Source organism: Symphalangus syndactylus, chromosome 18, assembly GCF_028878055.3.
Source record: "Symphalangus syndactylus isolate Jambi chromosome 18, NHGRI_mSymSyn1-v2.1_pri, whole genome shotgun sequence".
In the NCBI taxonomy this organism is placed as follows: domain Eukaryota; kingdom Metazoa; phylum Chordata; class Mammalia; order Primates; family Hylobatidae; genus Symphalangus; species Symphalangus syndactylus.
In genome coordinates this window covers 58,504,243-58,520,080 of record NC_072440.2, presented here as the reverse complement: position 1 = coordinate 58,520,080, position 15,838 = coordinate 58,504,243, and the positions used below count along the sequence as shown (strand labels likewise).

The 15,838-nt window shown below is 43.5% G+C and overlaps 1 protein-coding gene across 2 annotated transcripts in view; it reads right to left on the bottom strand.

Annotated features, from left to right (window-relative positions):
* Positions 1–14,984, bottom strand: part of TTC28 (tetratricopeptide repeat domain 28) — a 755,749-nt gene extending 740,765 nt beyond the window's left edge. The window contains exon 1 of one of the 2 annotated variants that reach the window (XM_055252441.2): positions 14,739–14,984. In XM_055252441.2, coding sequence (XP_055108416.2) covers positions 14,739–14,840 — 102 coding nt within the window. In that variant the 5' untranslated portion in view covers positions 14,841–14,984. The remainder of the gene's footprint in view (positions 1–14,738) is intronic. The other variant, XM_055252442.2, reaches the window with a different exon arrangement.
* Between the last annotated feature and the right edge of the window lie 854 nt (positions 14,985–15,838).

The window sequence follows — 15,838 nt, the reverse complement described above, 5'->3', positions numbered from 1 at the left end:
CAGATTCTAAGACCTAAGTTTTAAAAAATGGGAATGAGAGGAGAGGTTAGACTACTACCTTGCTTTATACCTCACAGAAGAGTCAGGAGATCATAGATCATCCCTGCCAACCTTGACTCTTATATTGGTGTAAAATACAGGTCTTGTAAGAGCGCTGGTGACTGTGAAGTTTAGAATCCTATACTTGTATAGTTAGACCTAGGTTTCTCTCTCCCTTGGATTATGCTGAAAATAGTTATATTTGCATTAATTATGCATTCCTAGGTTCCTGCTGTGTTTTGTGTTTGTGTTCATTTCTAGCACCACTTCCTTCTAATTATCTCATGGCAGGTTTCTTTTGATCATATTTATTTCATAAAAGATAGCTTATTTTCCCTGATTCTAGTATACTGCACTTTGAGGCTGTCAGAAAACACTGTGAAAGACTCGAAAAGATTACTGGGTATCTTCAATGGAAAACTGGGTGGTCTGGAATGCAGTTTACCCTTCTGTTTTATCCAATTCTAAGAGGTTTGCACCTTTCATTGTCTTTGAGCTATTTTCTATTTTTGTACATTGTAGATAACTGATAGCAGTATAAGTGATTCTCGTCCATAGGTACACAAATTATTCTTTCCAAATGGAAGGGTGATCAATTTTCCTTTTCTTCTCCCCTGCAAAGGCCAGTCGTGCATCTAGTATTTAGAAATTCATTTCAGCATTCCTGATTGCCTTTTCATGTGTGGTACTTGGAATTCTCCTCTGAACTAGTTGTAATATCTTACTGGATCACTCATTAATTAATGAGTTAAAGTCTTTGATGTGTGTTCATTTTATGCTTGTATGATAGTCATGATTATACCTTTACAAAAATTGATATTTTAATAGGAACAGGGTCCTCTAGTGGTTTTTATTTCACTGGCTCCCCTCTCACAAAGCCTATCAAAAAAAGAAGGTGTGAAAGTACCAATTAAGTTCAGAGATCAGTAATTGCCTCGGGGATTTTTATTATTTATCATAACAGCTGAAAAACAATGCTTTTAAAATTTAATGGCATATAACATAAATTATTCATGCTTATGTGTTAAGTGTTCAGATTACATGTATTTGTAACTTGGTTGAATTTGAAGTTTTTTTTTTTTTTTGAGACGGAGTCTTGCTCTGTCGCCCAGGCTGGAGTGCAGTGGCGCAATCTTGGCTCACTGCAAGCTCCGCCTCCGGGGTTCACGCCATTCTCCTGCCTCAGCCTCTCCGAGTAGCTGGGACTACAGGCGCCCACCACCACGCCCGGCTAATTTTTTGTATTTTTTAGTAGAGACGGGGTTTCACCATGGTCTCGATCTCCTGACCTTGTGATCCGCCCGCCTCGGCCTCCCAAAGTGCTGGGATTACAAGCGTGAGCCACCACGCCCAGCCTGAATTTGAAGTTTTAATAATTAATTTTGACCTTGTATATTTGAATATCTGTCATTATAACTGAACAAGGCAAATGATTTTCTCCATTAGCCTTAAAAGAAGTTGGCTATTTACCAACTTATTTTATTTTATTTTTGAGATGGAGTCTCACTCTGTCGCCCAGGCTGGAGTGCAGTGGCTAGATCTCGGCTCACTGCAAGCTCTGCCTCCTGGGTTCACGCCATTCTCCTGCCTCAGCCTCCAGAGTACCTGGGACTACAGGCACGAGCCACCGCGGCTGGCCAATTTTTGTATTTTTAGTAGAGATAGGGTTTACCATATTGGCCAGACTGGTCTCAAACTCCTGACCTCATGATCTGAGAAAGGGAAAAAAATTTTTAAATATATAATTCCCTTTATTTCAAAGTTGCATAGGAAATTGGAATCATTCGTTTGCTATCTTAAAAACTATTGCTTTTAAGGCCGGCCGCAGTGGCTTACACCTGTAATCCCAGCACTTTGGGAGGCCAAGGTGAGCGGATGACCTGAGGTCAGGAGTTCAAAACCAGCCTGACCAACATGGAGAAACCCCGTCTCTACTAAAAATACAAAATTAGCCGGGTGTGGTGGCACATGCCTGTAATCCCAGCTACTTGGGAAGCTAAGGCAGGAGAATCCCTTGAACCTAGGAGGTGGAGGTTGTGGTGGGTCGAGATCGTGCCATTGTACTCCAGCCTGGGCAACAAGTGCGAAACTCCATCTCAAAAAAAAAAAACAATTGTTGTTATGTAGCCTCATTTAATATAATCCCTTCTTCATTATCTAATTTCCATCATCCAAGAAACATTTATATCAGATACTGCATTATTAGTTTAATAACAGTTTTATAACATTCATTTATTCATTTATTTTTAGAGACTGGGTTTCATTCTGTGGCCCAGGCTACAGTGCAGTGGTGCCAACATAGCTCACTGTAGCTTGGAACTACTGGGTTCAAGGGGTCTTCCTGCCTCAGCCTCCCGAGTAGCTGGGACTACAGGTACATGCCACCATACCCGGCTAATTTGACTGATAGTTTTGTTTTTTTGAGACAGAGTCTCACTCTGTCACCCAGGCTGGAGTGCAGTGGCACGATCTCAGCTCACTGCAACCTCTGCCTCCCGGGTTCAAGCGATTCTCCTACTTCAGCTTCCCAAGCAGCTGGGATTACAAGCGCATCACCACACCCAACTAATTTTTGTATTTTTAGTAGAGATGGGGTCTTACCATGTTGGCAAAGCTGGTCTCAAACTCCTGACCTCAGGTGATCCACCTGCCTCGGCCTCCCGAAGTTCTGGGATTACAGGCATGAGGCACCGCACCTGGCCTAAAAAATATATTTTAGAGACTGGGTCTCACACTATGTCACCCAAGCTGGTCTTGAACTCCTGACCTCAAGCAATCCTTCTACTTCAGCCTCCCAAATAGCTGAAATACAGAAAGGTACAACCATGCCTGGCTCAGTTTTGTAACTTTCAATACATGAAGAAATTACACTGCTTACACTGTAATTAATTTCATCTTTTCATTAAATAGATAATAAAATTTGATAATAAACTTAATGTCAAATACTGCTTGATCAGTATTATAGAGACAAATTCCAGAATGGTGTGCCAACATAACCTTAAACCTCACAATAAAAACTAGGTTGTAACAATATCCACAGGGAAATTTTGTTATTTTCTGGCAACAAGTCTAACGTTTAGTAGCAAAAGGTAGTTATAATTGATCACTATGTGCTTAGTGATCATACAAATCAAAGACAGTCTAAGGCAAATGGTTAAGAACAGATTCCAGAGCCAGCCTGCTAAATTAGAATCCAGGGCAACTCAGTTTCCTAGCTGGATGGTATTGATAAAGTTACTTAACCTCTCTATACTGCACTTGTCTCACATGTAAGATGGGGATAATAGTGCCTACTTCATAAAGTTGTGAGAATTAAATTAGTTAATATATGTAAAGTATTTAAACAGTACCGACACAGAGTATGCACAATATAAATGCTAGTCTAGCTATAATAATCTCAAACACCTATACTTACAGAAGGAAGAGTGCTTCCACACAAATACTCTATAATTTATATGGTTCTTCCAAATAAGTCTAATGAAAATTTTATTTTTCATAAAATGTATTTGGAATTTGTGGTGGATTTCTTAACAATTATTATAAATGGTTTGCATAAATCTTTGTGAATATTAGGAAGCAATGGATTCAACAAAAGCATTATTGGACAGCGGAGTAATATTCGAAAATCCTGTTGCTACACAAGCCAAAAATGACATGGATCCGAGACAACTCAAAACAAAAATATTACACACAGAACAGAAGCAATTGTGCAGTATCAGGAAATGCAATACACTTTTTCTAGTGATAAGAAACTTTCACCAGGCGCGGTGGCTCACACCTGTAATCCCAGTACTTTGGGAGGCTGAGGCAGGCTGATCACAAGGTCAGGAGATCGAGACCATCCTGGCTAACACAGCGAAACCCCATCTCTACTAAAAATACAAAAAAATAGCCAGGCATGGTGGCGAGCGCCTGTAGTCCCAGCTACTCGGAAGGCTGAGATAGGAGAATGGCGGGAACCCAGGAGGCAGAGATTGCAGTGAGCCAAGATAGCGCCGCTGCACTCCAGCCTGGGAGACAGAGCGAAACTCCGTCTCAAAAAAAAAAAAAAAAAAAAAAAAAAGAAAGAAAAAGAAACTTCACATGGGGCCACATGTCTAATAAAGGTGACTGAATCCCAAAATTATATTGGTAACATGGAAATTCCTGATAGGGGAAGAATATTCCCAGAAGTGTGACCAGTTAGGGCCAAAATAAAAGGTACAATTTACCCAATTATTATACCTAAGTACCCAGCCTTTTTCAATATATGTCCCTCAATATCAAATTGTACTAAAAATCAGGAAACTGGTCAAAGGGAAGATCTCTGTGGAGTCGACAGTTTCCCCTGTCCTACAATTTGGCAAAATAATCTCATAAGCACAAGAAGGTTAATATGCTTGCATTAAAAATGTTAAGTTACTTATAATCCAATTTAAATGTAAGTTCAGATACCTTAACATGTTCACATTACTTTTTTTAATTCACAAAAACATTCTTATCTATCTTTATTTAAGATGTTTTCCACATACATGCTTAGTGAATTTTATTTTCTTTTAGGAGATGTAAGAGAGTCTACAAATCTTTATTCTACTATTTCCCAAAATATACCCAATTACTGGCAAAAATGTTAATTATTATTAAACTGAACTGGTGAGAAAATATAAAGGTTTATTACTGAATTAGTTTTTCCATATGCTTGAATTTTTTTATACACACAGTATATACTCTATTATATATATACACAGAATACAACTCTATCAGTATTGAACTTAGTTTGTCATTCCATAAAATGGCCATAGATGGCCTGATCAAGTAATCCTACTCATTTTACCCTGTACTACTGAAAATAAAAATGAGAGGGGGGAGACAAATAAAGACCTCAATATCTTTAATGATATTTTTTAAGGGTTAGACTTTCATTTTCTGACATTTTTCTACACCTCTAATGAAATACATTTCACATATCGTAAAACTTACCCATTTAAAGAATCCAATTCAGTGGCTTTTGATGGTTTATTCAGAGTTTTGCAACCATTACCACAATCTAATTTTAGAATAGTCTCATCACCCCATACCCATCAGCAGTCATTCCCTCCTCCTCCCCACCCAACGTTCATGACAAACACTAATCTTCTTTCTCTCTCTATGCATTTGTCTACGCTTAACTATTTCACATAAATAGAATCATTACAATATGTGATCTCTTGTGACTGGTTTCTTCCACTTAGAATGTTTTCAATCCATGTTGTATCATGCATCGGTACTTCTTCCTTTTATGGCAGAATAATACTCCACTGGAAAAAATACATTTTGTTTATCCAGTCAACAGCTAGTTGTACTTGTGGCTGTTTTCACTTTTTGCCTTTTATAAATAATATAGCAATGAACATTCATGTACAAGTTTTTGTATGAACAATTGTTTTGATGTGTTTAGGGTACATATATATATATATATACACACACACACACACATATATATATATACATATATATATATACACCTGGGAGTGGAATTACTGGGCCATATGGCAAGTCTATGTTTAACATTTTGAGGAGCTGCCAAAGCATTTTCTAAGACAGCTGCACCACTTTACATTCCAGCAGTGTATGAGAGCTCCAATTTCTCCACATCCTCACCAGTACTTGTTATTGTCTATCTTTTTAACTTTAGCCACCCCAGTTGGTGGAAAGTGGATCTCACTGTGGTTTTGATTGCATGACTGATGACTAATGATGTTGCATACCTTTTCATGTTATTGGCCATTTGTATATCTTTAGGAAATGTCTACTTTTTTGGTTTCACTCTGTCACCCAGGCTGCTCACTGCAGCTGCGACTTCCCAGGCTCAAGTGGTCACAGGCTACATTTGTTTCTATTTTTTTGTAGAGAAGAGGCGTTACTATGTTGCCCAGGCTGATCTCAAACTCCTGGGCTCAAGTGATCCTCCCACCTTGGCCTCCCAAAGTGCTAGGATTACAGGCATGAACCACCTCAACCGGCCTGTTTATTTTTAAATTGGGTTGTCCTTTTACCATTGCATAGTAAGTTATTTATATATTCTGAATAATAAGTCCTTTAACAAATATATATTTACAAATATTTTCTTCCTTGGCCGGGCGCAGTGGCTCACGCCTGTAATCCTAGCACTTTGGGAGGCCGAGGCAGGTGGATCACGAGGTCAGGAGATCGAGACCATCCTGTCTAACACAGTGAAACCCCGTCTCTACTAAAAATACAAAAAATGGCAGAGCGCAGTGGCTCACGCTTGTAATCCCAGCACTTTGGGAGGCCAAGGAGGGCGGATCACGAGGTCAGGAGATCAAGATCACAGTGAAACCCCGTCTCTACTAAAAAACACAAAAAATTAGCCAGGCGTGGTGGCGGGTGCCTGTAGTCCCAGCTACTCGGAGAGGCTGAGGCAGGAGAATGGCGTGAACCCGGGAGGCAGAGCTTGCAGTGGGCCGAGATTGCGCCACTGCACTCCAGCCTGGGAGACAGAGCAAGACTCCGTCCCAAAAAAAAAAAAAAAAAAAAACTTAGCCAGGCGTGGTGGCAGGCACCTGTAGTCCCAGCTACTCAGGACACTGAGGCAGGAGAATGGCGTGAATCCGGGAGGCGGAGCTTGCAATGAGCAGAGATAGCGCCACTGCACTCCAGCCTGGGCGACAGAACAAGACTCCATCTCAAAAAAAAAAAAATCTGTCGCCCAGGCTGGAATGCAGTGGCCCAATCTCAGCTCATTGCAACCTCCACCTCCCAGGTTCAAGTGATTCTCCTGCCTCAGCCATCCAAGTAACTGGGATTACAGGCGTCCGCCACCATGCCCGGCTAATTTTTGTATTTTTTAGTACAGACAGGGTTTCACCATGATGCCCAGGCTGGTCTCGAACTCCTGACACCAAGTCATATGCCCACCTCGGCCTCCCAAAGTGCTGGGAGTTCAGGTATGAGCCACTGCACCTGGACAAAAAAAGGCTTTTATCAGAAAATTAAAATAGAAATAAACCCTTTAAAACTAAAACACTTTTTTTTTTTTGAGACAGAGTCTCGCTCTGTCACCCAGGCTGGAGTGCAGTGGTGTGATCTCAGCTCACTGCAACATCTGTCTCCTGGGTTCAAGTGATTCTCTTTCCTCAGCCTCCCAAGTAGATGGGACTATAGGCTAATTTTTTGGGTTGTTTTGTTTTGAGACAGAGTCTTACTCTCTCACCCAGGCTGGAGTGGATTGCAGTGATGCCATCTCGGCTCACTGGGATTACAGGCGCCCGCCACCACGCCCGGCTAATTTTTGTATTTTTAGTAGAGACAGGGTTTCATCATATTGGCCAGGCTGGTCTTGAACTCCTGACCTCGTGATCCACCCACCTCGGCCTCCCAAAGTGCTGGGATTACAGGCATGAGCCACCGCGCCCGGTCTAAAACATTTATTACTAAAAATCAATAATATTTTCTTGCTGTTGAGAAAGAGAAAGCAACAATAATGTCCTTCTACTCTTTGACTAAATACCAGGAATTATTTTGCTAGATACCAAAAGTAGTATTTGGAGAACTGAAGAGGTAATAATAGTAACTGGAGAGTAGAACAGAAAAAGAGGGCAAGTAGGTGTTGTAGTATGGCTGTAATTGGCCTCACTGTGACCACTACAGAAAAAACCCTTTTTCATCACAGCTATACTGCCCCTAGGCAAGGATGTGAAGAACATACCTTATTTTACAAGATTAATAGCGTAAAACTAACATATAGTAATCTGGAATGTGATTTTTTGAGATCCCACTTGATAAATGATTGTAACGAGGATGTGGTTTTATTTTGTGGATAAAGAGTAGGACTGCTAAGAAATAGCAAATGGCCTAAGCACAACAAACCTGACTTTGTGTTGTGGTTTTGCAGGAGTTAAAAACAGAAGTTGGGCCGGAAGCGGTGGCTCACGCCTGTAATCCCAGCACTTTGGGAGGATGAGGCGGGCGGATCACGAGGTCAGGAAATCAAGACCATCCTGGCTAACATGGTGAAACTCTATCTCTACTAAAAATACAAAAATTAGCTAGACTTGGTGGCAGGCGCCTGTAGTCCCAGCTACTCGGGAAAATGAGGCAGGAGAATGGCGTGAACCCAGGAGGCGGAGCTTGCAGTGAGCCAAGATCACACCACTGCACTCCAGACTGGGCGACAGAGGCTCCGTCTCAAAAAAAAAGCTAACTGTGAATGTTAAATAAGAGAATGTATTATTATTGTATGTGGTTCCCCCCCCTTGCCTGGTACGTACTTGGCATTTCCATGTCATAGTGGAAGTCAAAAATCACCATGATCTTGTTTCAACATACTATGGACATAGTTCAGAAAATGTTAGGACAAATTTGATATCAACATTCTTTGCACTCACAGAATTGCATAAAGAGTATCACTTTGGTAAAGATGAAAATTACTATTGTCCTCTAATGTCAATCATCATAAAATGAAAATCAAATTAGCATTGATACTCATATTTTGCTAAAACATGCCTATAGAAAACTGGTTAGTGTTTGTTTTTGGAAGACTATAGATAACACAGTGTGAATATACAAGAAACATGAGATGTTCCAAGCATCATATTTGTATCATACTATGTCTCTAGTTTCTCTTCTTAGAAAATAACAATGCACCTGGCCGGGCACGGTGGCTCATACCTGTAATCCCAGCACTTTGGAAGGCTGAGGCGGGTGGATCATGAGGTCAGGAGATCGAGACCATCCTGGTCAACATGGTGAAACCCCGTCTCTACTAAAAATACAAAAAATTAGCTGGGCGTGGTGGTGGGCACCTGTAGCCCCAGTTACTCGGGAGGGTGAGGCAGAAGAACGGCATAAACCCAGGAGGCGGAGCTTGCAGTGAGCCAAGATCGTGCCACTGCACTCCAGCCTGGGCCACAGAGCAAGACTCCGTCTCAAAAAAAAAAAAGAAAATAACAATGCACCCAGCTGCTGAAGAGACACCAAAATAAATGTTCTACCAAGTTTAAGTTCAAACATCAGGCTTCCCTCTAACAGTTTTAAAAATAGCAATAATTTAAAGGAAGAAAGATTATAACCATGAAATTTAATGAAAAAATATTGTTGCTGCTTTCAGGAAAAAAGTAGTGAAAAAACAGCACACAAAACAAGAATCGTAGAGTAAAAATAAAGAGCTTCCAATTATACTTTTATTATTTTTAATATTTAAAATTCACTGTCAAATATTCTATATAGCAACCTTGATTGCACATGCAGCATTTGCAATACAACTATGTGGTATGAGAGGCTTGTCTTCTTTAGTGGTTCCTGAAGCACTCACAGGGATGTCTTGGGTCGTAGAAAGGTGATGGGGACAGGAAGAGGCTTGGGGTTTCTGTTTGTGATTTTTTCTTGTGGTTTTTTTTTGTTGGTTTTTTTTTTTTTTTTTGGTCTGTGGTTTTGGAGTTTTTGTTTTTCTTGGTTTTTGATTGGGTTTGTCTGTTTTTTGTTTTGTGGCTCACTTTTAACTGGAATTAATTAGCAGAAGAAGATAAACAACAAATATGAAATCCCTACCACAGGCAAGGCATTGTTCTAAATATATACCTACATCCTCTTTTATTTAACAATTCTTTGGAATTGATATTACTATGCAATTATACATATGAGAACCATAAGATGCGTAAGAGTTAAGACCTGTTGGCTAGAGCAGTGGCTAATGCCTGTAATTCCAGCACTTTGGGAGGTTGAGGCGGGTGGATCACTTGAGGTCAGGAGTTCAAGACCAGCCTGGCCAACACGGTGAAACCATGTCTCTACTAAAAATACAAAATTGGCTTCGCATAGTGGTGCACATCTGTAATCCCAACTACTCGGGAGGCTGAGGCAGGAGGATCGCTTAAACCCAGGAGGCAGAGGTTACAGTGAGCCAAGATCACACCACTACACTCCAGCCTGGGCGATGGCAAGCCTCAGTCTCCAAAAAAAAAAAAAAAAGAAAATCGGTAAAACATGATCATTGTAAAAATCCCAGCTGTCTTTTTTAGAGAAATTGATAAGCTGATCCTAAAATCCATTTGGAAATATAAGAGACCCAAAATAGCCAGTCTTGAAAAAGAACAAAGTTAAAGGACTTACACTTAATTTCAAAACCTATTACCAAGCTACAGTAATGAAACAGTGTAGTACTGGCATAAAGGCAGAAAGAAATACAGATCAAGAGAACAGAACTTAGAGTCCAGAAATAAAACCTTATATATGTTCAAGTGATTCTCAAAAAAGATGTGAAGACCATCAATAAAGGAAAGGACACTCTTTTCAATATATAATGCTGGGATAATTTTTTGTATCCATATACAAAATAATAAATTTGGACCACATACAACACACACCTCACACCACACACAAAAATCAAATCAAAATGGATCAACAACCTAAATATAAGGGCTAAAAGCATACAACTCTTAGAAGAAAACATAGGGGTAAATCATAGGGCTAAGTCTTCATGACCTTAGATTTGGCAATGGCTTCTTAGACATGAAACCAAAATCATGAGCAACAAGGAAAAAACAGATAAGCTAGACTTCCTCAAAATTAAAAACTTTTTTGGCATCAGAGGATATTATCAAAAGAGTAGACAGGGTGTGGTGGCTCACACCAGTAATCCTAGCACTTTGGGAGGCAGAGGCTGGTGGACCACTTGAGCCCAGGAGTTCCAGACCAGCCTGGGCAACACGGCAAAACCTCATCTCTACAAAAAATGCAAAAATTAGCCATGCCTGTAGTCCTACCTGCTCAGGAGGCTGAGGTGGGAGGATCAACTGAGCCCAGAGAGGTCCAGACTGCAGTGAGCTGTGATCCCACCACTGCACTCCAGCCTGGGCGACAGAGTGAAACCCTGTCTCAAAAAAAAAAAAAAAAAAAAAAAAAAAAAAACGTAAAAAGAGGCATAAGCCTCTTTTATAGGTGCAGTGACTCACATCAAAGTGTAATCCCAATACTTTCTGGGAGGCTGAGGTGAGAGGATCTCTTGAGGCCAGGAGTTCAAGATCAGCCTGGGCAACATAGCAAGACTCCTTATCTACAAAAAATTTTTAAATATTTGCCAGGTGTGGTGGCACGTGCCTGTAGTCTTAAACAATCATATGACCCAGATAGTCTATTCCTTAGAGATATACCCAAGGGAAATGAAAATATACATCCACACTAAAATTTGTACACAAATGTTCATAGCAGCATTATTCATAATAGCCAAAAACTGGAAAAAAACTCACGTGCCTATCAACAGAGGAACTGATAAAATATGGTATATCCATTCAAAAGATTCCTCAGCATTAAAAAAGAATGAAGTGCTGATATACGCTACAGCATGGATAAACCTTGAAAACACTGTGCCAAGTGAAATAAGTCAATCACAAAAGACCATATGTAGCAAGATTTCATTCTGTGAAACCTCCAGAAGAGCTAAACTCAGAGACAGAAAGTAGGCTAGTTATTGCCAGGGACTAGGGGAAAAGGGAATAAGGATGACTGCTAATGGGTATGGGATTTCTTGTGGACTGATGAAAATGATCTGAAAGTATCTAGATACCTGTCTTGTTTGTGCGATTCTGTGAACATATTATAAACCAGAAAATTCTGCACTCAAGGGGTTGATTTCATGGTAGGTGAATTTATCTCATTTATCTTTATCTCAATAAAGCTTTTTAAAGACACTTTAAAAAGACATGTCTGTATAAGCTACAAAAATAACACACTGAGAGACTAAAATGCCTAATTTTTCCATTTTTCTTCTTCAGCGCAATCTCAAGTCCAAAAGTCTTTCCTTCCTATATATGCATATTTTGTCCAGTGAAACAGGAAACTCTATTAATTTTTTTATTAGAAATTTAAAAAAAGCCAGGTGTGGTAGCTCACAGTTGTGCTTCCAGCTACTCAGAAGGCTGAGGCAGAAGGATCACTTGAGGCCAAGACTGGGAGTTCAAGACCAATTGAGGCAACATAGCTAGATCTTGTCTTTAAAAATATTTTTTAGGCCAGGCACAGTGGCTCACGCCTGTAATCCCAGCACTTTGAGAGGCTGAGGAGGGCAGATCATTTGAGATCAGGAGTTCAAACCAGCCTGGACAACATGGTGAAACCCCATCTCTACTAAAAATACAAAAATTAGCTGGGCATGGTGGTGGGCACCTGTAGTCCCAGCTACTTGGGAGGCTAAGGCAGGAGAATTGCTTGAGCCGGGAGGGTGGAGGCTGCAGTGAGGCCAAGATCATGCCATTGCACTCCAGCCTGGGTGACAGAGCAAGACTCCATCTCAGGGAAAAAAAAATATATATATATATATATTTTTTTTTCTTTAAGTTAAAACCCTACTGAAATGAAACCAATAAAATAAAATTCAACTTAATTAAAAAATAGTTCCTGAAATATTAATTTTCAAACAATTCTATTTTAGCTTTGGCTCTGAACAAAATATAAACCTCAATTTCAAAATATCACAAAGATTGGCTGGGGGCAGTGGCTCACGCCTGTAATTCCAGTACTTTGGGAGGACGAGGCAGGTGGATCACTAGAGGCCAGGAGTTCCAGAGCAGCCCGGCCAACAACAGAAGGAAACCCAGTCTCTACTAAAAAAATACAACAAAAAATTAGCCAGGTCTAGTAACCCCAGCTACTCAGGGGGCTGAGGCATTAGAATCGCTGGAATCTGGGAGGTGGAGGTTGCAGTGAGCGGAGATCATGCCACAGCACTCCGACCTGGGCGACAGACTGAGACTCTGTCTCAAAAAAATAAAAATAAGGCCAGGTGCTGTGGCTCACGCCTGGAATCCCAGCACTTTGGGAGGCCAAGGTGGGCAGATCACTTGTGGTCAAGGAGTTTGGGACCAGCCTGGGCAACATAGTGAAACCTCCTCTCTACTAAAAATACATAAATTAGCTGGGCGTGGTGGCACACACTTGTAATGCCAGCTACACCAGAGGCTGAGGCAGGGGAATCGCTTGAATTCGGGAGATGGAGGTTGCAGTGACCTGAGATTGTGCTACTGCACTCCAGCCTGGACGACAGAGTGAGACTCCGTCTCAAAAAAAAAAAAAGGAAAAAAAAAAGAAAATTTAAAATTTTTAAAAATCACAAAGACTACAAATACTCAGGTTTAAGCAAATTCCCACCTTTCTTGAATTAACAGTAATTCATATTTGCTTTGTCAAAAATGTAGATATTTACCTGCCCCAATGGAATGAAATCCTAAAAGGCTAGTGTTCCCAAATGATGAAGAGAAAGAAACATGCATATTTTAATTTAGAATTTTGATTCAGAATTAATTTTAACCTAGCTGGAGTATACATAATCATTTACGTATTTACTTACTTATTTAAGAGACTGGGTTTCGCTGTGTTATCCAGGCTGGAATGCAGTGGCACAACCTTGGCTCACTGCAACTTGTACTTCCTGAGCTCAAGCGATCCTCCCACCTCAGCCTCCAGAGTAGCTGGGACTGCAAGTGCACGCTACCACACCCAGCTAATTTTTGCGGAGACGAGTCTCGCTATGTTTCCCACACTGGTCTCTAACTCCTTGGCTCACTACAGCCTCAAGCCCCTGGGCTCAAGCAATCTGCCTCCCAAAGTGCTGAGATTACAGGAGTGAGCCACTGCACCCGGCCTAGTGGATAGTGTATACTAAGAAACATATACCCTGCTTTTGCCTAGAACATACTGAAAACACGGCATTAAAAACAATCACAAAAGTTGGGAGCTGAGAAAAATCATATACTGTAAAACAAATCTGACAGATAATCTCAAGAAGCTCCTGAAAATGTCTCAAGAACTCCTATGCTGCACTCTCCCTAATAATTTAGACTTTCTACAGATATTTTCTGATCATCTACCGTGTGCCAGGCACCATGCCAGGTACGAAGATGCCATGGAGAGGTATACACAAAACCGGCTCCTGCTTGCAGGAAGCCTACTCTCTAAAACAGTGCTTGCCAAGCTCGACTGATCACAACTTCGGAGCTTGTTTAAGTTCAAAATCGGCTTCCCTACTTTGGTGAGCCACAGTCCGCGGCATTTTTATCAGGTACTCCCAATGATTACTACGCTCTAACGGGTTTGGGAGGCAAGGGTGGGGGTAAGCTCGAGAGCCCGGAGCCATCCCGTCCAGCGGGAGCCCCACCTCTAAAGTCCATGTCGTTCAGCATCCTTCCCCCTGACTAGTGGCCCAAACACAGCACGAAGCTGAAGTGGGTGGAACGCTTTCCAAAACAGCGCTGTGTGATGAGCCACCGACAGACTTGCTCGCCTCCGGGGACGAAGAGCTCACTCCTCACAAACCCCACCCGGGAAAGGTAGCACCTGAGCCTCCCGGGCTGCGCCGACACCTGTCTCCCGGCGGGTGCCGCCTACCGCTCAGGGGGACTCCAGTCCCCAGGTTCCGCCCCACGGGGACTAGGGGGAAGGGGGAGGCGCCGCGCGCATTAGGCGCCGACTGTATACCGACCCCCCCCGGTGTGCGCAGGCCAACACCCATACACACTCTCACACACCCACACACACTCTCGCGGAAACTGAGGCAGGCCGGCAGCGGACCAGGTCCCGCCGCCTGACGGCTCGCGGCTGGGATCGAACCCGGACTGCGAGACGCCTTCCGCCTCGCAGGCGCTCCTCAGCCGCTGAGGCCCGGCCCGGCTCCCACCGCCGGAGTTTCACAAAGAAAGTCTCCCGGCCCGAGCCCCTCACGCACTCACCGGCGCCGACGCCGGCGGCGACTCGGGCTCCCGCCGCCTTCGGCTCCTTGCGGGGGTCGGCCCTTGGGTCGGCTCGGGCGCCGGCGACGGCGACTGCTCCATCCCCACGGGGCCCGGGCCGCGTCCGCCTCGAGCTAACGGTCCCGCCAGCTAGGCGCGCGCGCCGGTTCCGCGCGCCATGTTCCCGCCGTGCTGCGCGCCGCCGCGGCGCCCCTCACTGCCCCGAAAACGCGCGCGCGCCCCCGCAGGCCCACACATGCACCGCGCACGCGCGCGTTCGCCGCGCACCCTCCCCGCGCGCCCCGCCTCGAGCCCTCTGAAGCTGGCTGCTGTTCCCAGTGTCTCGCCCACCCCCGCCGGGCCCGTCCTACTCGGCGGGTGAGCGCGCCGTTCCCGGCTCCGCGCCGCCGCCTGCCTCTCTGCAGACCACCCCAGACCCGATCCCTCGGCCATTTCCCCACACTGCCCCTTTCGCTTCCCCCACGACGCGGGGCCTGGGACGAGGGTCCGGGCCAAGAGGAACTTCCCTGCAAGACGTAACGAGCTAAGGACGCTACTAAGGGGACGGGATCGCCATCGTGGAGGTGTGCAAGCACGTGCCTGCGTCCCGGGGACAGCCAGACTCAACGGAGAAGCTGAGTTCAAGTCCCACATCTCCACTAACCCTTGCGTGCTAAGGTCAGGGCTTCGGGACTTGTTTCTGCTAAATCTTTTTTTTTTTTTTTTGAGACAGTCTCGCTCTGCCACCCAGGCTGGAGCGCTGTGGCGCGATCTCGGCTCACTGCAAGCTCCGCCTCCCGGGTTCACACCATTCTCCTGCCTCAGACTCCCGAGTAGCTGGGACTACAGGTGCCCGCCACCACACCCGGCTAATTTTTGTATTTTTAGTAGAGATGGGGTTTCACCGTGTTAGCCAGGATAGTCTCCATCTCCTGACCTCGTGATCCTCCCGCCTCGGCCTCCCAAAGTGCTGAGATTACAGGCGTGAGCCACCGCGCTCGGCCTGTTTCTCCTAAATCTAAGGACTCGATATAATAATCAAGAGAAAGCCTCAGCACCGCGCCTAGCACTTAGTAGGTAGTGATCAAGAGAGAAGACCT